The 26,772-nt window shown below is 48.5% G+C and overlaps 9 protein-coding genes across 9 annotated transcripts; 3 read left to right on the forward strand and 6 right to left on the reverse strand.

The window, feature by feature from the left end:
• Positions 1-15: 15 nt before the first annotated feature.
• Positions 16-744, reverse strand: N7446_007028 (uncharacterized protein; the record flags this gene model as incomplete). Its single annotated transcript, XM_058515774.1, has 1 exon — positions 16-744. One exon carries the CDS (start codon positions 742-744, stop codon positions 16-18), a length of 729 nt encoding a protein of 242 aa, XP_058372952.1.
• A 945-nt stretch (positions 745-1,689) lies between these two features.
• Positions 1,690-2,245, forward strand: N7446_007029 (Peptidoglycan-binding Lysin subgroup; the record flags this gene model as incomplete). Its single annotated transcript, XM_058515775.1, has 2 exons — positions 1,690-1,936; positions 2,001-2,245. 2 exons carry the CDS (start codon positions 1,690-1,692, stop codon positions 2,243-2,245), a joined length of 492 nt encoding a protein of 163 aa, XP_058372953.1.
• A 1,711-nt stretch (positions 2,246-3,956) lies between these two features.
• On the reverse strand, positions 3,957-5,482 carry N7446_007030 (uncharacterized protein; the record flags this gene model as incomplete). Its single annotated transcript, XM_058515776.1, has 2 exons — positions 3,957-4,779; positions 4,833-5,482. 2 exons carry the CDS (start codon positions 5,480-5,482, stop codon positions 3,957-3,959), a joined length of 1,473 nt encoding a protein of 490 aa, XP_058372954.1.
• A 4,093-nt stretch (positions 5,483-9,575) lies between these two features.
• Positions 9,576-13,169, forward strand: N7446_007031 (ankyrin repeat domain-containing protein; the record flags this gene model as incomplete). Its single annotated transcript, XM_058515777.1, has 3 exons — positions 9,576-9,746; positions 9,816-10,963; positions 11,021-13,169. 3 exons carry the CDS (start codon positions 9,576-9,578, stop codon positions 13,167-13,169), a joined length of 3,468 nt encoding a protein of 1,155 aa, XP_058372955.1.
• A 1,338-nt stretch (positions 13,170-14,507) lies between these two features.
• N7446_007032 (MFS transporter) lies at positions 14,508-16,233 on the reverse strand (the record flags this gene model as incomplete). The annotated part of the gene is made up of 3 exons (XM_058515778.1): positions 14,508-15,101; positions 15,153-16,087; positions 16,158-16,233. The coding sequence occupies 3 exons, from the start codon at positions 16,231-16,233 to the stop codon at positions 14,508-14,510; spliced, it is 1,605 nt and encodes a 534-aa protein (XP_058372956.1).
• A 1,381-nt stretch (positions 16,234-17,614) lies between these two features.
• N7446_007033 (uncharacterized protein) lies at positions 17,615-18,608 on the forward strand (the record flags this gene model as incomplete). Its single annotated transcript, XM_058515779.1, has 2 exons — positions 17,615-17,923; positions 17,988-18,608. The coding sequence occupies 2 exons, from the start codon at positions 17,615-17,617 to the stop codon at positions 18,606-18,608; spliced, it is 930 nt and encodes a 309-aa protein (XP_058372957.1).
• A 1,903-nt stretch (positions 18,609-20,511) lies between these two features.
• Positions 20,512-21,810, reverse strand: N7446_007034 (isoaspartyl peptidase/L-asparaginase; the record flags this gene model as incomplete). The annotated part of the gene is made up of 1 exon (XM_058515780.1): positions 20,512-21,810. One exon carries the CDS (start codon positions 21,808-21,810, stop codon positions 20,512-20,514), a length of 1,299 nt encoding a protein of 432 aa, XP_058372958.1.
• Positions 21,811-22,003: 193 nt separating this feature from the next.
• Positions 22,004-23,121, reverse strand: N7446_007035 (protein transporter TIM17). The gene is made up of 2 exons (XM_058515781.1): positions 22,876-23,121; positions 22,004-22,797 (listed from the first exon to the last, which is right to left on the reverse strand). The coding sequence occupies exons 1-2, from the start codon at positions 22,942-22,944 to the stop codon at positions 22,402-22,404; spliced, it is 465 nt and encodes a 154-aa protein (XP_058372959.1). The 5' UTR covers positions 22,945-23,121; the 3' UTR covers positions 22,004-22,401.
• Positions 23,122-23,427: 306 nt separating this feature from the next.
• Positions 23,428-26,188, reverse strand: N7446_007036 (uncharacterized protein; the record flags this gene model as incomplete). Its single annotated transcript, XM_058515782.1, has 3 exons — positions 25,913-26,188; positions 25,202-25,844; positions 23,428-25,075 (listed from the first exon to the last, which is right to left on the reverse strand). The coding sequence occupies exons 1-3, from the start codon at positions 26,130-26,132 to the stop codon at positions 23,428-23,430; spliced, it is 2,511 nt and encodes an 836-aa protein (XP_058372960.1). The 5' UTR covers positions 26,133-26,188.
• Between the last annotated feature and the right edge of the window lie 584 nt (positions 26,189-26,772).

Consider the following 26,772-nt stretch of genomic DNA (forward strand, 5'->3'; position numbering starts at 1 on the left):
TGCATTCATGACTAGTCAGACTCGAGGTGATGCTCGAGGCCGCTTCAGGCGCCATGCTAGCTTTACAAGGACTGAGAGTGGGTGTGGGGCTTGCGAGAAGAGCACATTTCGGGGGCCCCTGTCGCTTTGACCCAGGAAAGTTTCTGTGGGGTTGGTAAGGGTCTGAATTACTTCAAAGGCAAACGCCGGAGTTTTGCCACAGTCCTCGTCGGTAGTGAGGGTAGTCAGGTTCGCCTGACGGCCCCCTTTTTTGGTGGTGAAGATGATACTCTGATAGACGTCGTAGTATCGTTCGTGGAAACCGTCTACATCGTTTCGTGTATGGGCATTGTCATAGTCGGTGCCGTTGTCAGATGTGGAGCAGTTAGACCAGCTCATTGACCATCCGAATTCCCAGGTGTTCTCCGTGTTAAAGTGATTGGCGATTCCAAAGTACACGAACTGTGTCTCTGTTTTGTTGTCGACAAGATCGTCCGTAGAAAGTGGCTGGAGGGGTAAGAAGGTGGAATTCCCCCCCTTTCCCCGGTGTAACAAGCCCACCTTATATGTCATAGAAGGGCTTATCTGCTGAAAGGCCGGATTATTCTTAACAGCGAAGACGATAGGCATGAGTGGCATGGGCTCAAACGTGTCGTTACGCGGAAACACAAGGTCGATCTCCGCGAGGCCCAACCCTGTCGCATTCACGGTCGCCAGGTTGACCACCACGCTGAGTGCCAGCAGGCACGCCTTGAAACTGAACATGCTGAGCGGGTGGGGTTATATCATAGGGGGGATCAATGCTGATGGCAAGAGGGCCAACACAAAAGATTACCAAATGCAGAAAGAAAGATGGCGAGTTGGGAGAATGAAAGAGCAATGAAGATTTCAAACAGCAAGAATCAAGGGCATGGCAAATAACCAATAGCGCCGGAGAAGCGAAATTACTCCAAAAGTTAAGTACCCAAGAACAAAAAAAAAAAAAAAAAAAAAAAAAAGCAGAGTCTAGCGGTGTCTTCGGAGTGGATCAAACACGGTGGATCAGCCTAGGGCTTAGCGGCTCTATCAACTACCCGCTAGTAGTAGTCAACACTTGGCAAAGTGATCTGATGAGAGCCTTGCGAACGACCCTGATGTGCGGAATGAGAGGTCCACCTGAAACACTCGGCCCCTGAAGCAGAGATTCCTACTTCGTATTCACTAGCATGACCGGAGCATGACCGGAGCACGGTGTGCGATCCGTGATAGTCTACTCTCGGTTGGATTCGGCCATAGCAGACAGGATACATTTATATTGCTGCTGTTGGACCGTCTCTATAGTTTGATTGTAGTCTTACGCTCTCTAACCGTCCTCGAGACTACTGGGACTCACAGTCCTCTCAAACCAGTCATTCTTTTGCAAATTTATACACTCTTTTTCAATTTCTATACACTCTTTGCATTTCCTTTTCGTTTGACAAGCCATCACTATGGCTCCTTTCTGGAGTGGCGCAGCGGTCAGCCTGCTGCTGTTCACCGGAATTGTCTCTGGACAGACACCATCCAGGCTAGGCGCTAGTCCCGGCTATCAAGGATTCAACACGGTCTGTCCTGAGCGATGTGTGGTCTCAGGACCCAATCCATCCAAGTGGTCGGCTTATCACATCATGGACCAGTTTGCTAATTGCAATCAAAGTATGTTTTACGCCTTCAACCTTTACGACAACGTGGATGATGCCGAGTCTCATCTTCGCCTGCACTGCCTATGGCGATGACTGGACCGACGATGGGAAGACCAAGGCTACTTCCTTGCATGGTGCAAAGAAGCACAAGATTGACTACAAAATTAGCCGGTGGTCTTCTTCCTCAGAGGGCACCGAGTCCAACTACCGCTCTTTGATCAGACAAATGCACGACTATGTTGCCAACGGACATGCTTCACCCAGCAAGACCACCATGCTCTATGCTGAGTTTGGCGGTGTTAGGTCTCTACATTGGCAATGGTCTGCGAAGCCAAGACATTAGTTCTGTTGCTCTTGAAGAACTCTTGGATGACTCGCATGGTTTTGATGGACGTCGCGACTCTCTGGCCATGCAGCTATGTGGTCCTGACTCTGACTCTCAGCATGTCTTTGGCTTTATGGCTTTGAACAATGGGACCTTTGGGGCAGATCCAACCGCCTTCGAGTCTTGGTCTAATGCTGAGTGTCTTAAGTTTGGCCATGCCACCAACTTCACCGCCACTGCCCAATTCACGGCACCTCAGCTAATCTTGCAATTGTTCTGATCAGGTCATACCCGGCGCTTCTGGGTCTTCGAATTCTGCAGGCATTGTGCATTTCCGGTAGTGTTTCCTTCAATTCTCATTAGTCTGCTGCTGATTATATCCCCATTTCCTAGGCACATCCTCGATAGCCTATGGAGTTGTCACACATTTGGCCGCTCCTGCTGAAAGAGGATCATTGCCTCTATGGTCTTATTTGCGTAGGTCTGCAAACTTTCATATCTTGGCGGCTCCTTTGCTGATATTCCCTAGAATAACTATTGCTCCAAGTATTGGCCCAATACTAGGAGGCACTCTTACCTATGCCGCGGGCTGGCCCTGGATCTTTTGGTCCTCTGCGCTATCTGACCGCCTCGCTACCCTCATGTCAAATAGTCGATTCCATGGGGAAACTAGGTTTTCCCAAGAATCAGTCTCTATTTTCCATTTCCATCTGATATTATTTTTCAAAGGAATCTTTACCTTACCTAGTTGGCAGGCTCTATCCTGTAAACACTATAACCCCTTATACTTTACACTGCTCTAGGCGATACGCACGGCTTAGGTTTGTACGCGAAGGGTCACGCTGTTATAATTTTACCGATAGGGCCCCTAATCATCGCTCGAGCATATTTCCGCCCTAGTCCTACTTAATTTAGAGATAGTAACCTACTTAGGAAAATGCCTTATATAAGGTACACTCGGTGTGGGTCTTCCTATTAGGCCTAGATTCTAAGCACTTATATACAAGCATAAATTAACAATAAGAAAGTACATAATGTGCATGCCAGCAAGTTTATCTCGAAGTCTTATACCCGCCAGGTGGAACCTAGCACAGCCGTAGATTCAATAAATGATACCGCTGTCTCGAGATTTTGACTTGCCACGGAGTAGTTAGCCAGGTAAGTCAATCAGATGCCATATGATACTTTGGCGGGACACGGGTGAAGAGATTATACAGAAGAAACGAGCCACAAGTTGATATAACTGTTAAAATACATAGTCGCGGACCTATATTCCGATACAGGTGCCAGGTCTTAATCTTATTGCTTGGAGCTACGACCGGTAAGACTGTCCGTATATTGGAGGAGTACTGTGCCGGAGACCAGGAACCAGCATTATCATCAGAACTTGAGCACCGTCACCATGAAAAGCGACCCTCAAGCGGTCAAAGAAAATTTCTATCCTCTCGAGGATATAAAAGTCGTTTTTAACTGCGCATGTAGACCCGATACGAACAAAATCTTTACTTACGTCCCCTAGAACTGGCCGATTCCACCGCTCTATAAATTCTGATCTTAAAAAGATGTAGCAGACTGGCTGTAAGACATCCCCTCTCCTAAAACTATAAGTATTTTCAAACTAACGTAATAACACATAGATGGCCTCAGACCCTTGTGGACCTTTAATCGTCTCGTGAAGTGGTTGTGATCTTGGGTTGAATTGCTATGAGCCGTGAATATGTTGAATACATCTAGATGTCACCGTGGCCCAAGGTTGAGTGGGCGGCCCATGATAGGTGGTAAGGATTTACCAGCCTAAAGACAGGGTTACAACTAATAAACCTGTATGAATATTATGTTTGTTTGATTTCTGAAATATGCCATCGCTGAAGAATTCTTGGCATGGGATTCATGTCTCAGATCTGTTGTAAATTCGCTTCCCTCCATTGACTATATCTATTCATCACCTCTATACCTCGTCCGCATCGCCAACTCAAGTGCACGAACTTTTATCATATAGCATAACGAAAGTCCCGGTTCTCCCTGTCCGTTAAGTCTAGAAACTCGTAGTTCTCTGGAAGGACGCTCGCGCCACCTAATTCTTCCTTCTCCTGATCGCGCCGGCGATTCTCTCGGATTGATAGCCACCAGATAAGGCAGAGGTCTATTGTGATGAGGAAGTACAGAATAACGATAGAGATTTTGGCCGGCAAATATTTTGGGGCGTCTTTGGCTTGGAATGTTTGGGGCGAGATGATGTTGCCGACAGTGTAGGCGATCGTCTGGATGCAGGACACGGTGATCTTCTTGGTTGAGCCAGCTACATTGGTACTGGTGAGCCCAAGGATTGTCGTCCACCCGATCGGAATGCCTCCCGAGAGGTAGTATCCCACAAGGGCCGGCACCTTGCCAGTTGTCGCCATAAGAATCGCCCCCACGATTGCCGGGATATGGCCCATGATGCACCAGAATAGTCGCTGCTGTGTTTTCATTGCCATATAGGTCAACCCAACTAACACCACCACCTCGTAAGCTCCCAGCGGGGTAACAAGCAAGAGACTTTGTGTTGCTGAGTAGCCCATCCCCGTTACCAGGGTATTTCCAAAACTCGTAGCAATAGAGTTTGGAACATTTGCCGCCAGGACCCAGAAAGCGTAGAGCCAAGTGTGCGGGTCGGTAAGAGCTTCGTAAAACTGAGCTTTTTTGAAAACATTACTTCCAATGCCCTGCCCGTTGCCTCGAAGACGCTCCGCGTGCATCGCCTTTTCTTCTGGGGATAGAAATCCCGCAGTAACAGGGGAATCAGGCAGGATGAAAAAAAGAGAATGCCGATCACTACGGTCAGCAGGCCCAGGATCAGAAAAATGACCTGCCAACCTCGCAGGGACGCGCTAGGATCCCCACCAATGTGAATTGCTACACCATATGCGACGTAGCCGCCGAACATCTGCGCCCATCCACACATGGAGAACCACAAACCGACACGGAAAGCCTGTTCCTCCTTCCGGTACCACTGCGAGGTGAAGACCACCCAGGCAGGCACGACTGCGGCTTCCGCGGCACCCAGAAGCGTGCGGCAGACCATCAGGGCGGCAAATGAATGACAAGCGGACATACAGGCCAGGATGGTGCCCCAGACTGTAACGTTGACAGCCACATATCTTGCTAGGGGAAATGCTTGCACCAGGCGCATTGTGGGGAAGGAGAAGGCGAGCTGGCCGAAAAAGAACACACTGGACACCCAGTTAAATTGGTTGCCGTAGAGCTTCGCTGACTCGCGCATTCCGGTGACGCTGGCATAGCTGATGGCGATCTTGTCCAGATACTGCAGGAAGTAAACGATGCAGATCAGTGGCATGACATACAAGTCGATTTTGCGCAAGAGTCTTCTAGATGTCTCGGGATCAACAACTCCGACAGAGCCGGCTTCAGCCAGCAGCTGCAGTGCTCCATCGCCTACTGTAGACTGAACAACTGGGACTTTTTCACCGAGTCTGGTCGGGGCGCTCTCTGTTGCTGAAGATGTTGGAGTGGTCATTCCGTCGGAGGTAGCGATATATGATCGAGTTGAATCTCCAAAAGAATTTTGCCGTTCCCTAAGTAGAGACCGTGTTCTTGGCCAGCTATGAGCCATACCGACGGAGTATCACGCCATCGTCCTGTCACAAAAGTCATAGTCATTGGTGCTCCTTCGGCCCCTGGATTTGATAGAGAATAGATCTATCAAATGGTCTCATATATTCCAATTAAGGGACGAATAAGCCCAGCATGATCCAGCGCGGTGCAGCACTGGCGAAAGCGTCATGTCAATATCTGTCGATACCATAACTGTGTAAAACCGGAGGATATATGCCAAGGTTTCTCCGTATGTCTTATGTAACGTTACGTTAATTAGCACCCCCATAACGTAATTCACTACCGAGCGGCCACCACTGAGTGGCCACATAGTAAACGCGATTGATTACAAGATGATATTTCAACAGCGGTAGTCTATATGGAGTTTTCCTAATAGCCTAATGCTTTTTGGGTGACATCTAGCGTCTCTAGGAGTTTGGAAAGTATTTGTGACTTCGTGATTGCGTTATATATATTTCTCGCTTTGAGCAAAGTAATTTTCAATACCATGATATTGTAGCATTTCGGTTTTCTTGGAATTCATATATAGGGTTAAAGGTCCTTCTCAATAGCTATCTAATGAGAGTGAAATCACACAATAATGCAGTTGTTGAAATACAAGGTTGTAAAATATTGCATTTACTATGTATGTGTTTTGGATATGGCTGCTCGGTGGTGGCACTGGGTAGTGGAATACGTTAACTAACGTATTTCCAGGACGAGTGGTCACCCTGTCTGTATCTATTAGATTCAAATGCAATTATCTTACAAACCATTAAATTCAACAAACTAAAAACTAGATCCATCTGGACATGTATTGATTTATGACCCTATCTTTCACATACACTATATTTCGGTAAGGCCCTCGTACACGGCTGTCAAGGTGCTAGACGCGGTGTTAGCTGGCGAGATATTTGTGACAAATCGCGTACTCCGGCTGCGCTATTAATAAGGAGGATTCATAAAACCGAGACACCTTCTTTAGTAGGTATTTGCCTTATAGAACAACCACCTTTTCGCTTTTTTTTTTTTTTTTTTTTTTTTTTTTTTTTCTCGTTTTTAGCGCGTAAACATGTGAGGACGGTGTAAGTCATGTTGCTATATAATTCGGGAAATATAGTCTTCTAGTACTAAGAGCGTATACGGATTTGTGGTAAAACTAATCGCTGACATTTATACGAAGGTTAGCTTCTAGGATAAATACACACGTTATGTTTACTAATGGGCGATGACCGGCAGTGGGCCTGACATTAACAGCGCGGAGATAAAACGTACGTCGTCCTAGATAATTTCCGTAATCTCTCGGCGAAATGTTAGGTAGTTCGGTACGGCTCAAAAACTTAGATATTTAACGAATTAGCCGAAAGAAACACGCGTGACGAGGAGAATAGCGTTATCTCGCCGAGAGCTTTATGTACTAAGCGTAAGGGCTTAAAGTCTCTGTTAAGTAAGAAGAACACAATCAATAATATCATCTTACGGGGGAAACGAAGAAACCACTCGCTTTATATTGCCATCCCGGATAGGGCCTCTAAAGCCATTGAAAGTTGGTATGTGAGTTGGAAGTTGAGCAAATGTAGGGACAATTATCCTGAAAGAGTGTAGGGCGAATGCGCCTACATATGCCGAAGTCGACTATAGACCGGCCGATTGACGAGTCTGCAAACCAGCGACAAAAACGAGAGGAAAAGGGTGTCTCATCTCGAGCGCCATAGTCGGAGCTAAAGACGAGGACAGGGCCACTCGAGAGTAGGCAGCGCAGATTGCCGGCTCAAAATTGCAGAAGAGCCAATGACTCGTTGGCAACGAGTCACATGAGTCACATGGAAGAAAAGGGAGGCCGGAGCATAGCGCTAAACCAATTGGGCTATTATGTCAAATCTTGCTTCGGTTTTCATCCAACATCCGATATGGTGTAAGTCGAGGTGACGATGGAAATGCCATGATTCTGCGTGCTTATATCAAACAAAGTCGTGGTGTCTCTATATAGCCAGCAGCAAGGTGTGGGAATTTTAGAACTATACCAAAAACGGTTTAGCTCGTTAATGCCTACGTGCACTAGGAGTTACCTTCAACGTAGGCAGTGTTTAGCGCCTAGGCAGCTCTATCATTAGCAAGTCATGAAACCTATCACAAGTAGAATATAAATAAAAGGAAACTTTTATACTCCGCGAAATGCTCTCTACTCTAACCGAATACTCTTTAATATCTTACTATAAAGATGCCCCGAAGGCCATAACCGGATGACTTATTCGACTAGAATTTGTTTGTGAACGAAGAAGAACCGGAAGTGGAGGGGGATTTCTCTAGGGCAACCTCGCTAGGGCAACGAAAGGCTATCTACGCCGTGTCTAATCTAACTTTGAACGGTCAGCGTTCCTTAACTTTAAGGTATAACAAAAGTTGAGAAAAGTAGGTTCACTGTAAGATATGAGGGGTTCTAGTGTTTACAGGATAGAGCCTGTCAACTAGGTAAGATAAGGGTGCCTCGGAACAATAGTATTGAAGAGAATACAGAGACTGATTCTTGGAGAACTTGTGGATTCTCCTAGAAGAGGCTATTTAACATGAAGGGCAACGTTTCGGTGAATCAACGCTGTGTCGACACCTGTACGTTGTCGATATTCTATGTTTGCGAGAGGTTAATGCATGATTACAAGTGCATGCTTCCCAGAGACTCCGTGACAGGAGAGCGTCATGCTAAGGCTCGATTCTTAGCGTAACCCTAATTATGGGGTAATTATTTTTGTGGTGGTACGAGAGAGTGACTTAATTTTATTAGTGATTTACATATTAAATGCAAGTATATCGAGCGTCAGGTGGCCCCATTTCTGCCGGTCCTTCGGAGGTCCAATGATGCCAAGAAATGTATTGCACTAAGCTCTTGGGTGGGGGGGCGGGGGGAGGAATACACTTACGACCCACCTTCTTATTTAGGAAGGGAGGTGTCCATCTAGCCAAAGGGGGTGCCCATCTAGCACTGTCCTAATTAGAGTGCAGAATCCTGCACACGTCTGAGAGACTAGAGCCTAGGCATTAGTCGATAGGGTCCACTTACCAATTTGTACACATACAGAATGCTTTTGCCAAATATGCACTCATAGATGGAGGAGCGAAGGCGTCGGGCGATAAAGGCGGCCACTGCAGCGCTAAGTCCAGTCGGGCGACCGCAGCGGGCGCCATGCCGGAAAGGGGCAGGGGCAAGGCGGAGCCGGGCCGGCGGTCAGGGGCGGAAAAGCGGTGCAATGGGAGCGGTTTATGGCGCCCCGCTTGCCGTCTTGTTGAATACCGCGTTTTTGAATTCTTTCTCCTCTCAATGATCAAATCGAGTTCCCATCAAGCCCCGAGTCGCTGAAACACCTCACATAGTTGCTGGCACTCATCCTTTGACCAGGAAGTGTGTATTTCGTTTTTTATTGCGTTCAATCTGCTAGAGCATTATTCTCTTGCCAATTGCTGGTAGCTGAAGCGCACCAAAAACATCCGGCAAAACACTTTGCCAAGCCACAGGGGTAAACAAGAGAAAAGAAAAAGGGAAAAGAAAAAGGGAAAAGAAAAGACAAACAACTATCTCCCTCCTCCATGCCGCTTCAATGCATCAAACTGCTCTCGGGCAGAAGACTGTTTCGGAGAATATTCAGCCATGAGGCGCCAACAGAGAATCAAGATTCAACGCCACTCCAAGCATCTACTTCAGCTAGCTTGAAGCAAGGCAGAATTCAATCAACGAGCCTAGAGGATGTTGGGATCCAGTCAGAGAAAGTTGGTTTCGCCTCTCATTCAGATTTTTAGCAATTTCATGATCAGCTTACCTCTCTGATACGCAGATTGACCAACCTGGTGATCCGCCACAGGATGAATTACTTGACCAAGCCGTGGCAAAAATAGCGTCACGTCAATTGTCCACTGAGAATCTATGGGAAGCTGCCTATTCTCAGCTAGATCACGATGAGCAAGTGCGACTCACTCAGATGTTGGCGGGGAATGAGAGATCTTTACAGACTATCCTACAGGATATGACTGATTCGGCGAGAGAGAAGTCGACTGAGACGTGTCAGACTCAGAAACTAGCCAGTAGCGTCTTGGGGGCGGTTCTCTCGGTTCAAAAGCTAGTCGGTGCACTAGCTGCTTGTGATCCCACTGGCCACGCTGCCTGCGCTTGGTCAATTGTGTCAGTTGGCCTACAGGTACGTATCGCACCCACTTGATGCTTCGGCTTTCTTGAGTCGTTTCATTGACAAAATCTCCTTGCCCAGATGGCTAGTAATCGCCAAGACCGAAAGGTTGCACTGCTGCAATCATCAGCTGATCTTTCTGACGTTCTTTGTCGATACTCTTTCTTCGAGGTCTATTACCGAGAGACAGAGTCTGAAGCCAGCGAAGGAATACGAAGAGCAATTGTTCGAGTCTATACCGCGATTTTACGTTATGTCCTTGCCGCCATCAAGTTTCAAGCTGCCTCGGTTGGTAGGAATATCATATATGATCTGACAGGCTCAGCTGTTGAACAGTTGAGAGAGCTAAAGAGTACTGTTTCTAACGAGGATGTGAATTTCGAGAAATGGACACATGTGACATCTCTTCTTCGCCATAAGGATAGCGAAATACTCTTAAAACAGATCCACGAGCAGGCGCTTAAAGGCGATGCCAAGGATAAAACGCAAGAACGGGAAAAGTTCCTTCATTGGATATACAAATATCCACTTTACGGTCGGCTGAATGATTTGACTAGCAAGAGATACAAGAAAGAGGTCATTGGCCGCTGGTTCGTGACATCCAATGAACTAAGTGATTGGAAAGCCGGAAAACCCAAAGCTCTCCATTGCTATGGAATTCCATCAGCGGGCAAGACAATGCTCATGGCTGCGACAATTGAGCACTTAGATCGTGATCATCCGGACACGCCACTAGCATTCGTTTTCTGTGACTACAAGTCAGGGGACCGGCAGACATTTCCTCTGTTGATAGCTTCCATGCTAAAGCAGCTACTAGAGAGATGTCCCGATTATCAGTCGCCGCTTTTTGCACAGTACCAAAAGAATACCGAGAGAGATCCACAACCGAGAGAGTTGCTTAAGGACTTCGAAAACTTGATAGAGAAGCAAGAAAAGGTCTTTATACTTCTGGATGCATTAGATGAGTTGCAGCAAGGTGTCCGCCACGAGCTCCTAAAGCAGCTGTGTGCCTTTGGCGAAAGTTACAAGTCTTTGCACATTTTGACCACTTGCCGCCCAGGCACTGTCGAATACCAACCCAGTCCTGCATACCATCTTCTGGAAATACAGCCCAGAGAAGAAGATATTCGACTTTACATTGAGAATTCAATCGACAACCCTCTTCTCGACCGTAATTGGGAGCTTCGAACGAAAATTGTCACGAAAATTCTCAATGCTGCAAAAGGAATGTGAGTTTTCGACGATATACGAGGGTCACCCAAGATTACTGACACTTAGCACACCAGTTATTTGATCCCAAAAATCCAAACCAGCATTATCAACCAACTCCCAACCAACAAGAGATTAGTTGCGCGCTTCAGGTGCCTTCCTACCGAGGATGATAGCCTTGACTCGACGTATAAAGATGCTATGGAGCGAATTGCCCAAGAAGAAACTTCCCAGATCGATGCTCATAGGCTTCTCGCCTGGCTTGTGCAGGCAAAACGTCCCCTTCACAGCACAGAGCTTTTGATTGCTCTTTCGATTGGCGATTTAGATGAGGTCCAGCCCAGTGTGACCGAAATTAGTCTAGAACCTTACGCCAGCTCTGATGCTAGCTCCGATGCCAGCTCCGAAACCAGCCTCGCCAACCCCATCACACAGCAGGATCTGAAGCAAATCATCGCCTCATGTGTCGGCATGGTGGATTACGACGAGAAAGAAGATGTTGTTCGGCTTGCCCACGAAACGACAAATGACTTTTTGAGAAAACATGCCTCAAAGCAACATGACGTGCCCTTGAAAGAGGGCACCTCCCTGAAAGAGAATGACGGACTATTCAGGATTGACCCCAAAGAATATGTTGCCCTCACCTGTATCACCTACCTGAACAAATACGACAGCATGAAAGAAGACGTCCGTGGCATTAGCACTCGATACATGCTGATGGACCAGAATACCTTACTTGATTACATGGCATTTCTTGATTACACGGCAAGGTATTTCGGCTCTCACGTAGAAGATGTCGGTACTGAGAGTGAAACACTGAAGCCACAGCTGAAGAAACTTCTCGAAAAGGACAGTGCAGGAGATTCAGACCGATTTCTCATCAGTCTCTATCAGCAGAACGCCATCCGTCAAGCATTGAGGAATTGGAAAGGCAAGGAAGTCGAACCCGAGCTCTATGACTGTTCTCACCGAGATGAAACCAGTATGCGATTGGATAGTGTGCAGCGAATGGTACTTCTTGGGCTGCCCTCGTTGCTGGATCAATTTCTGGACCAGCCTCACCGTTCTCTAGATGACTTCGAGGAGGGGGATTCTCCACTCAACTACGCTGCTCAGATTAGTCGACTGCAAGAAGCAAAGGTGCTTCTCAAGCACGGGGCCGCAATCAATGCCATCGGCAGGGGCGGACGAGCCCCCATTCATGCTGCGTGCCGTTTTGGGTCACTCGAGATGGTAGAATGGCTCGTGGAAATGGGAGCTGATGTCAATTTGCCTGAAGGCGATGGTGGAGAGACACCGTTGCATATCGCATCTTATCATGACCGAGATGATGTGCTTGACTTCCTCCTTAGCAATGGGGGTCAAGTCAACTATGGGCCGGCACACCGCCCACGGAATACAGCCCTGCGGAACGCTCTTGACTTGGACAGAGATAGGTGCCGAAGGCTTCTTCTCTTCGACAAGAAGTGCTTCACACGGGAGAATGTGGCTGGTCTAGATATTCCAATGGAATCTAGTGGGTTGGTGCGAGAGCTCCTTGAAAGCTATGTGTCTCCACACCAATCGTTTGGACAAGGCCAGGGATGTCTGGACGTGGCCCTTCTTCAGCGAGACAGTGATTTGGTGCAGTTTTGTCTTGAAAAGGAAGCGTGCCCCAAGCTCTTTTGGACAACCGACTCAGACGAAATGACTTTCCACCAAGATGAGCCCTTTTACGACACTCTGGTAGCTCAGATAACAGCGTTGAATCCTCCCCTCCTTTCAAAGAAAAGGGTAGAACAAGTCCAATTCGATTGCGAAAGGTACGACACTGAGCAGCGTGAACTTGAACCATACCTGGAAGTCCAAATCCCCAAAGGAAGCCCTCCACCTGATAAAATAATTTTCACCATCGTATCGCGTGACCAAGGCTGGAGCAGTTTTCAATACGATAAAGGTGCCTACAATTCATTAACCTGGTTTGAGGCCGGAATAGCAGATTGCTCTCCCAACGGGATGGTTGAGCCTCTCGAGATGCAGCATCCCATCATTTGCCAGAACAAACATGCATGGAATAACTGGACAACGCAGATAGTCAGCTGGGATCGACATGATACGAGTCCTGATATTCAAGATTGGTTTGATGCTCTGATACCGGGCAGAGTGATTCGGGTTTTTCCGCGGGTGGTCTGGTCAGCCGGCTGGAGCAATTATGTCAAATCTGTGGTGGTGGATGTTTTTGCCTAGCCAATGGCTTTTTAATTATGATCCGCCCACGCTCAAGCAATCAAGTCTCCGTTTGCATGTTTTATACCTCACTCCGTGTACATGCTCCAGGCTGATGGGCAGCATGCCCCTTCCTTCTGCTTCTGTATTTGCAATAGCTTTAAAGCTTCGTTGTCTTAGTTGGCATCTGAAATTGCAATGATTTCGGACGTCTGGCAATCCAGACCATTCCTGAGGACACCCTTCATCACACTAGATTCAGTAGGGCTACGCTCTATGTTCCCATTTGAGAGGGCTCTCAGTTCAGCCCAGTCTCCGGTTTTTCAATCAATGATAGAGTGTGGCGCAGATGCCCTCGGTCATTGAGATATCCGCCTTTAATTTGCCATCCATGATCTTCATCAAGACTATCTGCCTGGAGACAAGGCAGGAAATCCAAATAGGTAGCGAATAGTTCAATAACGACTCTACGGCGTCTGTGCCCTGTTCATCACTGGACTGGAAGCTGGAAGCCAATCAATTTCAGAAACGCTTTGCGTAAACTCAGCCCAAGCCGTGTTAGCCATCGCGGCCCGAATCCCAAGCTGTGACATACTCGACGGGTGAGACAAGGACATCTAGCCCAGGGAGAATGGGTTGGCTAACTTAGATCTCTAGCAAGCTTCTCAATCTGATCGCAGTGTCGATCTGTGTGACTTTCTTGGATATTGTGAGTAGCGGTAGCAAGAAAAGCTTGCCATACTTAAGTATGTGCTGTGGAATTTTCGGAAGTTTGAGCTTAGACAACGAATTGCCGTTAGCCGATGCTCTCAAGCTGACGCAGCTCGCTCAAAAGTCTGGGAAACCTTGATGGCCTAAGATTGGAAAGATTAGACTGTATGACGGAATTTCGGTGACGGATAATAGACGACACACAAACAGATGATCAGACGTCACGCCATAAACGATAGACAACGGGTTACAGGCGTCTGATGACGGACGACAGACCAAAGGCCACAGTTCAGGCTCTTCTTGACAGATTGACAGAATACCTTGTAATTACCTTGCACTGAACATTCCGGGGAGGGGCGGGGGTCGGGAGTCTTTGCACAATCTGACTACCATGTTTTCACAAGTACTGCCAGTCTAAGTACTCGTTGTATAAGCCTGCATGCAATCAAACTGCTCTAACTATGCTTGGTCGTTTTGGAGTCTTCAACTCTCATCTGGTCAATACTCCACCTCTTGTCTTCGTAGCTTCTTCGCAAGAGCTCGCAAGTTCCATTCTGCCACATAAACTCATGGGTGCCGAGATAATCTACCACGGTATTGTCACTAGGTATCGAGGAATGATCGATGAGTGATCAACCCTTCAACCATTCAAGCCTCCGTTGAATCAGCCTTTTCCTCTTCCGTTTGATCCTTGGCCAACTTTCGTCTTCGATGATCCTTGAGTAGAAAGATAAGGGCGAGAACAGTGCCGAATGCCGTCAACCCGACAGAAAACCAGAGAGTACCCCGGTAACCATGAAGCAAATCTGCTTCGGTGTGTCCGCCATTGTTGATCTGAAGTTCAATGGTACCAGCGAAACCAAGACCTAGCGATATACTATAGACAACAATCGTCATGATCACACTGGAACCCATACCCTGGTACTGTCGAGGCACTGCGTTCGAGAAGATGATCGTGGCAGCAGGCAACGATGAATCCATTGCAAAGGTGGCGATAATGGTGGCGAAAAAGAAGTAGGTCCAGTACGTCGAGTGTACGGGTCGCAAGGCCATGAGAAGGGAAGTGACGAAGTAGCAAAGCATTGCAAACAACATGATGGACGAGGCTGGAACCTTGTTGATTATTTTGCCAACGACCAATGCTGTTGATATGCCGGTAATGAGGATAGGAGAAAGCCATGCAGCCAGTTGAATGGGAGTTTGGCCACCGATATTGAGGCATATTCGGATAACGTAGAAAAGCTAGACACATCGTTAATTTGACAGAACTTTGGGGCAAAGATCAGTACTTACCCAGATGCCAAATGTGGACCAGCCCGCTGCTGTACAACCAAAGACGAAGGCGATGTCGGAAGTGAGGACGGCGACAGGTAGGATTGGATAGCGAGCTAGGCGAAGTTCGATGTAAAAGAACGCCGCCATGAACAAGAAACTAAGGATCAGGCATACGTAGACGTAAGGTTCGTCCCACGTAGTGACCACGCTCTGATTCCAGGCGAAGTTGAACAGAACCAGAGCTGTCACACCGCTTGCACCTCCCAGGAGATCAAGGCGGTCCAAAGTTTCGCGAATCGTTCGTCGCTGTTTTTGCTCACCCTCGACAGGCATGTTTGGAATTGCAACGATAGCGAGGACGAAAAGAAAGGCAACCCCCAAAGCCTGGCTCCAGTAGATCCATGGCCACCAAGCCATGGCGAAGAGGGGCCCAAAGAGGAGACCAGCCATCGCACCGACTGGGGCTGATGCAGCAAACCATGCGAAACCCATGTTTCGAGGGCCCTCGGAGAAGCATTTGCCCATGATGGCGAGTGCATTAGGCACAGTTAAGGCAGGTCCAAGGCCCTGCAGGACACGAGCAAGGACGTAGACGGGCCAGCTGGAGTAGACAGAGGCTCCTGCCATCATGCTGGTCAAAGCAAGCCAGCCCATACCGATGATGAAGATTGCCTTGTTGCCAAACTCGTCACCCAAACGTCCTCCGATCAAGACGAATGTGCCTAGAGTCAAGCCGTAGCCAGAGATTGTCCACGAGAGTTTACCAGGCTCGGTGACACCAAAGGACTCTCCGATTATTTCGAGCGTCGTGAGGGTGTTGCATAGGCCCAACTGATTGGTGAACATGGATGAACACACCGTCATGATGAAGATGATCCGCCGAATCAAGTTGTAGCCATCGGCAATGTAGACATATTCATCTTTCGCAGTCTGCGTAGACCCTATACCTGGATCTGTGTATGAGTTAGTCAACGCGTTCAAAATGCCTCCAGCTTTTGCAGGATATCTTTGAGAGCTACTTACCATCACCATGCCTCGATAGTAAAATTTTGGAATGATGCGATGCAGTTTCCTGCCCTTCTAGGGGTGAGGTGGTCATTGTGAATAGGATTGAATGTTACTTGACTGTCGTGATGGGCGAAGATGTTTGCGGAGAAAAGAAAGGGACTTAAATTTATGGAAGATGAAGAGAGGGAACTAAAGAGGAGGGTGTCGCTAAGCCCACCTGTCTAAAAGCACAATGAAGTCTCCTTTAATGCTGTCCGGTTGCCGATTTGTCAGAATCCATTTCCGGAGTGATAACACCGTCAACAGCAAGTCAAAAAGTCTCCGTTGTTCCGTCCCCCGACTCCCTTACATAAACGACCCACCCATAACTAACGTGATCCACGGTCGCCCCAGCGGCCCGGCCCCATCAAAAATCCACTTTAATAATATACTGTAATCCATATTTGTTAACCACAACAATGGCCAACGCTCTGATAAAAAGAAAAAGTTGACAGAGCAGGAAGGTCGCTTTTTATTAGCTATGAAAGCTATAGAATATGGTGAATATCCCTCTGCTGCAGCTGCTGCACGATCTTTTGAAGTACCTGTCAACTTTGAAGGCCCGGATCAATGGGCGCGAAGCTGCTGCTAAAAAGAGGCCATCTGGTCATATTTTCACTTATATCGACAATCGATAGAGAATTGGATACTTGATATGGATGCAAGAGGTGCAGCTCTGACTTTGCCTACGTTGCGAGATATGGCCAATCTTCTACTTAGTGCGCGGGAATAAAAAGCCCTGTGCCATTGGCATTAATCGGCCTTCTCAATTGGTCAGACACCCGAATCTCTCTACTCGGCTTTCGCGCAAATACAACTATCGGAGAGCCCTTTCAGAAGACCCTTGGATCATTGAACCGTGGTTCAATGTCACGGATTGAGTGCGCCAAAAACCGCAATTAGGGTCAAACCTTTCCCCGAAAAAAACAAACCGTGGTGGTTGCGGGTTCTAACCGCCTAAACCGTAACTAAACCATAAACCACTATGGTTCCCTAATAGGGCCCTAATAAAACCTATTTTTATATAAAATCGGGGTCTTAGTATATATAAAACTACTAATTTATACTAATACATTTCTATTATTTAACCTTATACTAGTGGAGATTTTACCCGTAGGGAAAAGTCACAGTGGTTAAAACTTAGGGTTAAACCAATAGTAAGCAATGCCGCGGTGAACTCTAAATTCTTTCAGTCGGTATCGATCACGATTGGTGAGGATCAGAAACTTAAGGACCCGGCATCTATCGCGATTATTGAGAATTAAAAATCCCGACAGTTCACCCGTACGGTAGTCTACTCCATGTACTGCCATAGGGCCAAACCCATTTTCCCCATATCAGCTTTCTCCGGTTGCTTCTATAAGTATACCCAGGTCAGCCCTTTTCATTAACGAGGCTAAGTACGTAATCAAGAAGTTCTATAAAGAAAAGAAATGTCATCCGCTATGACTCTTGCTAAGAAATATGATATTTTAGTGGTGGGCGGCGGTACGGCGGGGATTGGTGCAGCAATTGGAGCCAGGCAGGCCGCCGGCCCTCATGCACGTATCCTCATGGTCGAGTCTAAGGACTGCCTTGGTGGTGCCGCCACTCATCGAGGAGTGGTAGCATACTGTGGACTTTTTACATTGGAAGAACTCCCCAAACGCGCGATCGGACGGATATGGGAAGATCTCGAGCGTCGACTCAAAGAGATAGACGGCACCACCGGTAGGCCAGTTCGGCACTGCGGAATCTTTCAGGTAGGTAAATCGCCATTAAAAATACTCCTAGGGCGGTCAAAATCTAACCTACATGCTTCCGAAGGCCCTTGAGCCAGAGTGCTTGAAATTAGTCCTTGACGATATTGTACTGGAGCATCATATTGATGTCCTTCTTCATGCGACAGTCGTTGGGGCTCGATGTGGCCAGGGGCAAATTGTCTCTTCCGTCGAACTCCAGGAGAGAAGTGGGAGACGGTGGATTGAAGCTAGGGCTTTCGTGGATTGCAGTGGAGACGGTGATCTCGCATATCACTGCAGCGCGTCGACTCTATCTGGCAATCATGGAACTGTGAACTTGGGCTCATTAGCGACATGCTTTGTCGGGTTGGATTCATCTGCCAAGCCGACCGCCGCCAGCTGGCGTCAAGCTATCATCGCGGCCAAAATGGAGGATCCCGCCTTGTTAAAAGTGATTCGAAAGAACGAGTCCGTCCTAATCCGCCTTCCTCAGTCGGGTCATGTTGTTTCCTTCCTAGCCTCGGCGACATATGACACGAGAGATGCAGCCAGTATCACCGCTGCTGAGGTCTCTGGGCGTAAACAGGCCCGAGAATATCTGAAATCTTACGAAAATTGCCCGGCCATGAAAAGATGTATCTCGCCTCAACAGGTCCCAATTTCGGCACTCGGGAGAGCCGTTACGTCAATGCATCATATGAACTGACAGAAGTCGATATTATGTCAGATAGACATTTTGACGATGTCATTGCCCTAGGAGCCTGAGGCTGTGAGCTACATGACGAGAGGAATAACAACTGGGAAAGCTCTTTCAGGATCCCACCCCGGGGGTATTTTGAAATTCCACTGGCCTGTCTTCTGAGCTTAGATACCTCCAACCTTTTTGTTGCGGGGCGATGCGTTGACGTCGATCAATATGCAACCAGCGCAGTCAGGGTCATGGGGACGGCGCTGGTTACCGGTCAGGCCGCTGGAGTTGCGGCATCGCTCATTAGCCAGAACAAAATCCTCGATATAGACGATGTTCAATCGTGTTTGAGAGCCAATGGTGCATCCTTGGGCCCCTCTAGGCTGCCAGATGCAGGTCCAGTTTGTGACCAATGCAGTGAATGAGGCAGCGGATAAGATCTTTAGGAAGAATAGATTAGCTAAGAAGATAAGCCAGAAAATGCAATACTGAAGGCAATTGGTCCACTAAGAAATGGCACAAAGGAACAGTTGTGAAAAAGGATCATTATACGGTGTGAAGAGTGAATATTTAGTGGGTTATTCGTTGATTATTACTCCAACGCACCCTAGCACTTTTTTATAAGCCTCATTGCTGTTTCCATATCTAACCTCGAATAATTTTTGTAATACTGGCATATATTATGCCCATCTTCTATCTCGCATAGTAAGGAGCTAATGATCTTCCTCACGTTTGGGACGCGCCTGGCCGGCCATGCCCTTCGATGAAAGTGCCCAAACGAGACGTCCAATGGTTCGTTCTCCGGCCCAATGACCGCCGTGAACTATTACAGTCATCATAAAAAAAATTGTCCCTACCTTGTCACTTAACTGCGTTGACTGAGCAAGAACCGGCTGACGCCACTCACGGCTGAGAGAGTCTGATCAGTCTATTAAACCGAGTAATCCGATCCGGTCATCTTCGGTTTTAGATTGAGGCTAGCGCTATCATCTAGGGTCGATAAGGCTCTCGCACGGTGTGTCGGCCCTAAGGCAGATTTGCAGTCCCGCTGCGTAGGGATGATTATCCTAAAAGAGTGTAGGGCGAATCGCCTGTATGCGGGGAGGCTAAATATAGGTCGGCCGATTGACACCTAACGCCATGGTCGGGCCTGAGAAGGAAAACAGGGCCGGAGGAGGGAGGGCGGTTCGAATTGCAGACGCGGGGTCGCAGAAGAGCCGACGAGTCAGACATGGAAAAGGGGGTGGCGGAGCTCAGGAGCTCAGTGATCCGCGTCAATAGCAAAAATGCCTCACCTGCGAGGTGTAGGAGAAAGAAGGCGAAAAAGAAATTGGGGCTGTCGGATGGAGGGGAAGAGCAGGGGACTATATAGAACCACGCACGGGGAGGCATAAGGACAAAGAGCGCTAAACCTAAGGGGTCAAGACTAAACCTAAGAGGGTAATTCGCAGTCCCCCTCCGATATGGTGTAGTGGCTAACATCGTCGTCTCTCACACGACAGCCGGGGGTTCGATTCCCCCTATCGGAGTTTCTTTTTTGGTTTTGAAATTTGTTGTTTTTTCTCCGCTACAGTGGGGATTCGAGTCTTTTATAGGGTTTGCGGCCTTGGCGCTGTGGAGCTAAAGCTGCATACCACTGCATCATCTAAATAGCGAGGAGAAGCAAACGGGTTAGTTAAATAGGTGATTACGTTTTTAGAATAATAATTGGTCAATATTACACCAGGTGTTGGTAGTGAATAGTAACTGTAAGTCGATTTATTCTATATGACAGGAGTGAAGCGAGAGGGGACGGCATACATATATATATCTACGACAGTGACTACACTGCGAGGCAAACAACAAAATCTGACTCAATTGGAAAGACCAAAGGTCTGGCAGCTGATAGAGCTCTATCTCGAATTGTCTACTGTACCTGTACTTATTGGTAATCTTCTCGAAAAACCATGATCCTCTCAACATCCTTGCCAGAATCATCCTCCTCTACCCAGGCGCGCCACATTCCACCACAATTGAAGTCGAACACGACCTTACCGCGGTGCAACTTAACATCTGAAGCCCCATTAACAGCAAGTGCTGCTTCAATCCCAATGATACCACCCTCGCCTTCGCCAGTCTCGAGCCACCTCGAACCAGCCGAACGCTGCAGCTCACCACCAGGCCCGGCGACAGCCGACACCGCATCAGCAAGTTTAGAAGGATAGTAGCCCGGCCCAGAAAACCGCATCATAGCAGCAGCCGTGCGCGCAGCCGCAACACGCAAGAAAGAATCTCCATTCCCAGTCCCAGAGACAGCAATGGCACGCCGAGTAGTACCAGTACTGCAAGAACGACCAGCAAGCGAAAGGGACGAGTAAGCAGGAGGACCCAGTTCGCGCACAAGCTGCGGCATACAATCCGCCATCCAATTCCGCGCACCTTGCAACAAGCCACGAACCGAGAAAGAAGCATCTCGCCCCGAAACACCAAGACCACCACCGCCACCACTCAACAATTCATCCCAAGCCTCAGCCCAAAACCCAGCACCCAGAGTCGGCGTATCCCCAATCCTTCCAGGCAACTTATTCGTTAACCCACCGGTACTAGTAGCAACAGCCAACCCACCCCACCAATCCAAACAAACACACCCAACAGTCCCCTGACTCAAAAACAGCGGTTCCTCCTCGCCCCTCAAACCACGCTGATGTTCATCCCACCGCTTCCTCGTCCAAAACCACTCATCAGGTTTGAACTCCAGTCCCCAGTCTCGCGCAAGACTCTCCACATGCGGACCCGCAAGCTGCGAATGCATACTGCCCCCATCTGCCGCAACGCCCGTTCTGAGAAGTGATTCGCGCGCCAGACGGATTGGGTGGCGCACGTTCCGGATGCCCATTACGCCTGCGCCGCGCTTGATTGCACCGGGGTCGCTTTCGTTGGGAGCTTGGACGGATGTTACCATTATCGAGGCTTCCATTTCGATTGTTCCGGCTGTTGTGAAGACGCTGCCGCGGCCGCAGTTGAAGAGTGGGTCGTCTTCTAGGAGGGAGACAGCGTGGACCGCTGCATCTATGGCTGTTGCGCCATTTCTGAGGAGGGCGTGTGTTGAGCGGAGGTAGGATTGGAGGGAGGCGTGGTAGGTGGCGTAGAGGTCTGGGGGGAGTTTGGAGCGTTGGATGTTTCCTGCGCCGCCGTGGATAATTAAGGTTGGTTTGAATGTAGCTGGTGCTGGTGCTGACATTGCTGGTTATAGAATGCAATGGAGGTTGGTGGTTTGGTGCGGGGGAAAGAGAGCGGAGATAACACTGCAAGTCAGTAATGCGACCCCTGCATCCCATACTCATCAAAGCCCAAGTTCGAATCCTACTTTGAGTCTGTGCCTCATCAATATTCTGAAAAAAGAGATCAATATGTGAACATTTGAAAGTGAAGTTGCGTATTATGCCTGGTAGCTGTGCGTTAATGTACAAGTATCCATCACCATCCCGACGCTTTTTGCAGGAGTAGAGGATTTCCTTTTGAAAGCCAAATTGGCCCGAGAAGACACACGGCAATGCTAGGAACTGGCCGTAGAACGAGCCCGCCATCCATAAAATACAGTTCCAAAGACATAGACAGTGGAAGGGTGGTATGAAGTGCAAGCTAAAACAGAAAAAAAGGAAGCCAAGAACCTCTATGCCATGTCGTTTAATGATGACCCAAACCAAACACCTGAGGAGAGAGACTCAATGTGAGATGTGTTATAAAGACAAGAGATGGGAAAAGGAGGTGGATCGTAGTCCACCGGAGGAGTGAGTCGGATTGCGCGGGCGCAGTGGTCGGGGGGAGAAATTTAAGCAAGAGCCTTTTGTTCGGAGGGAGGAGGAGGAGGAAGCTCGAGTTTTGTGTTGTCGGCCATCATTCGCTGGAATCCGATACCGACACCTTCGATGACGGCCAGGAAGACGGCACACATAATAGCGGAGTTGCGGGCAGCCTTAACACCTCCACGGACAGCCAGAGAACCACCGGTGAAGAAACCGGCGATAATGGCATTGTAAGGATCTTCCTTCTTGCGGATGCCCTTGATGGCACAGTCGAAGGTCGAGAAGAGACCACCCCAGACACCGAAGTTACCACCGAGAACCGGGGCGCGTGCCTTGATGGCTGTGAGAGCACCTATCCGGCGCTCACCGTAGGGGCTGTTGCGGAAACCTTTGACACCGTGCCAGACAGCACCACCGATAGCCTGTTGTGTAGAAAGAGATGATTAGTTGATCTGTCTTGATGCGGACGGTTGACGAGTTGATGATCTGGCAAGACATACACCCATACAGAAGGCACCACCGAAGTCGCTCAGCGCGACCCATGGGCAGGGATCTCTCGAGTGATCCATTGTATAGAAGGGAGGATGATTATCGGATGAGTCGGGTTATGAGGATGTTTGTTTGGTCGCGAGGTGTCGACCAAGGGAGACCCAGCTGGTCAGTCAAAAGTGTACAGACTGAATGTTCGAGAGTGGATCTAGAGGGTGGATATTGATGGCAATGAGAAATGCCAGACGAAGGGGGCGTCACTTAATAAACGATAAGAAGTCGGGGAAGAGTTGAACTTTTCGTTTGGCGGAAACGTGACCCCAGGTCACGTGCATTCCGTTCGCCACCGAATCTCTCGGGAGCTTCAGGAATTCTGGGATTTAGTTCCTTGACATTTGACTTCCGGGCCTATGATATTGAGGCTCGGAAAAGAAATGCCGCTGCAGGGATAAGAAAACTTACTTTTTACTCTACATTAGGTTATTTTTATCTTTGCTCTTAGGTCCCTCCTGGGGTATACTTTATTGCGAGGGCTATGTACACAGCTAACCATACAGATGAGCTTACGATGGCAGATTCCAGATAAAGTCCAACGCTCCACCTTCATACATCGGGAATTGCCCTCCATTGCTCATACCAAAAGGCGCCATTGAAGGATCAAAAGGCAGCGACAGCCAATCATCAGCACCGACATCGTTCAAGGACGGCATGAAGCCCAGATCGGACGTCAGGTCCTGTGATACGGGGGTGTTCATAGTATTGGACCGATCGCTTGCGTCAGGCCAAGGAGGAGGGCCCATAGATGATCGTCGCGTGTTTCCTCGACTATTCTTCCTCGCCTTCGATGACGCCAGCAGATTACGCCGTAACCGCGAGACGTGCATGTCCAGCAGGGTGGCATAACGAGTGCTCAGATGCACATCATCCAATGCATTCGACTTGAGTGCTTTGATACTTTTCTCTAGTATCTGAAGCGACTCTTGAAGCTTCGCATGCCGAGTACCCAGACTGAGCGCTTTCATCAAGAAGATCGAGGCACTGGTGATACGCAGCACAATCCGCACCGGCGAGAATCGTAGTGCACCTGCATCGGCTAGATGGGTGACTTTCTGTAAGATCTGGCAACACCCCTCGATCACCTCTTGGATATATTCGTAATCTGTTGGGTCGATCGCCATAGGTCGCACTTCGTCGAAATTGTTGGGATCGTTTTCTGCCACGGCTCGCTCTACCACTGCCTGCATTCCCACGGAATGAGTGTACACCCGTACGAAGTGATATTCTATGAACAGATCATTATAGAATGCCTTGTCAAGGACTTCCACCTGCAGATACCTGTCTTTCCATTGGTTAAGGAGAGGCCGGAAATGCTCTAGCAGACCGACATAACGGCCGCTATGCAGTTGTTGCCGAGCAAATGCGGCAGACGGAAAGAACATGTCAGTGACGGACTTAGCTAGCTTGGTCAATTCAATCCATGAATCCATAAATGTCAACCAAGTGCTGCCAGGCTGGCTTAGTCCGTGTGGCTTTCGTCCACCAAGGATAGCGTGATTCAATGACTGCGGGATTGGAGACATGCATCCGATCCGCCAGGCTAATTGATTGATGTAAACGTATAACAGACGCTGTACACGTTGCCAACGAAGCGTCATTTGATCTCGCCATTCTGGCTCTTCTGCTGGCGAGCTACTCTCCTCAGTTTCGAAGATGCCTAGCTCGTGTGCAAGAGAGAGAGCACATCCCAGTAACATCCAGGACATCTGATCAGATCGGCGTGCTGGCTCAATCATATCTTCGACCCAGCGATTGGCAGGTTGATCATTCTGTTCATGAGTATTAGGGGCTGGCGGGATCAAGTCATCGTCCCAGCCATCTGTATCCGGTGGAAAATGAAGCGCGCGAGGATGCCATTCTGACATTAACAATAGTGCCTCCACGGTACCGAGACTTCGAATTTTGGATTTGGTGGCTTTCTCCTGTCCAAAGATAAGCCTCATCGTCAACTGCTGGCAATGTAGCCAGAGTCGGTGGTGGATGAAAAAGTTTCTTGATTCACCCCCAGCTCCAGGGAGAACGTGGTAGCGAGAGGATATCATGAGTATAGTACAGCACAAGACCGGCTCTCGGGTAATCAGCCAGTAGTGATATCGATGGTTGGCGTAGAAGTCTGTTAGTATGGGAGATAGACATGACATGTTTTTGAAGAATCTGATATCAGTTAGTCTTGATGTACCAGAATCACAGAGCACAGAAGTAATCTCTTATGGATGACTAGATCAAAAAACCAACAGACTTCCAAATTCGAAGATGCTGTCTTTCATGCAGGAGACTCACAAATCAATAAACGTAACAGCTTCCCTGGCTGTAAACCAACCCATCTTAACAAACCGACAAGCCTCCCAGACATTGAGAGTATCCCGCGAGGCATCAGATAGCTGCACAGGGTATATAACACGGGTCACCGGGTCAAAGGCAGCATCATAATTCCTGGGCGTTCGGTCTTGAGTATTCGGATCTGCCGACGCAGGCCCAGCCAGTGATTCCGAACTCGTATCGGCAGGGTTCTCTTCTTGAGCAGTTGCCGCCTCGAACAGAATATTCAGTGCATCATTCCCGCTCGCAACAACGGTCCGCATCATGGAGTTTGACAGCGAAGAATTAGACCGATGCTTGTTGTTTTCGTATGTACCTGAGGGCGATTGATCAGTTGGATCAGCGCGTGGCCGCTCCATAGCCCCGCTATGATCATACGAGCTATATTGAGACCGCGATTGACCACGGTGAACAGACCATCCAGGTTGAAAACGAGGCGACTGTTGAAAGTGGTTCGTCTGTGGCTTCGAATTGGCTCCGTCGACCGTGGGTGGATACTGGTCAGTTCGACCCTGAACAGAAGCAGCACCCTCAGGTGAGCTCGCCATCAAATGACCAAGCTGCCGGGGAGAGACATCGGTCTCATAGTCCGCAGATGATCGAGCTAGAGCATTGACCAGTCAGACAACGCCCAATTCAAATATGGTCAGCATGGAATGAAATCTAGCGCACCTCGTTTGCGGGACCTCTCCCACGCGCGTTTCTCAGGGAACACACACTCCCTCAGCTCCCTGCGGCACCGTACACATGGTGGACCGATTGGGAAGCCATCGGTCCGGCCTTCGGTTCCTGATCCTAGGTCGCATTTGGCCTTGCGTTGCCGGCAAGGGATGCATGCCTTGTAAGTGCGCTGGTACGGCCGGCTCGACCGGGATGGCCTGATCCCATCCATCTTCAACCGTTCCTGAGCGGATGAAACAGTAGTTTCCTACTCTAGTGGATGCTGTGGATATTTGGTGATGGATAATTGCAGGGTATGGAAGATGGCTGTGAGCGCCGAAATAGCCGGCGATATCCGTCCCGCGCTAACTGTGCTAACTATTGTAGTGTCAGGATCGGACCTTGAGCTAATGGGGAAATTTGATTAATTCAATCATATCAGTGACGATCTGTGTAATCAGCTAGCTATTAAGCTAGCTGCGATGTTTAGTAATTGGGAAGTACAATGTCTGACCCGTCACAAATGGCATATCTTGCCCTTGATTTGATAGGTGAATTCGGCACAACCCTGCACTGCCAGCACCCATGGACACAATAGAGACCAAAGTATAAAACGGGAGCTTCAACAGACCAAGGAAAGTCCAACATGAGAATTCTTCGATACTAGCATAGTCAGCAATGTAAGATAGGTGGACAGCCTGGATCATGCCTGATCTATATGGCACCAAGTCATAGTTAGGGCACACCATATACTTCCTAGTAGCTAGACAAGGATATTGACCGGGAACTACATACTTGCCTCACATCACCTGCATATGACGAGCTTACTCCACACAGGAAGTCAAGAAAGAAACGAACAGAGCGGAAATCCG

Source organism: Penicillium canescens, assembly GCF_028828765.1.
Source record: "Penicillium canescens strain IBT 15451 chromosome Unknown utg000004l_segment0_segment0, whole genome shotgun sequence".
Classification (NCBI taxonomy): Eukaryota; Fungi; Ascomycota; class Eurotiomycetes; order Eurotiales; family Aspergillaceae; genus Penicillium; species Penicillium canescens.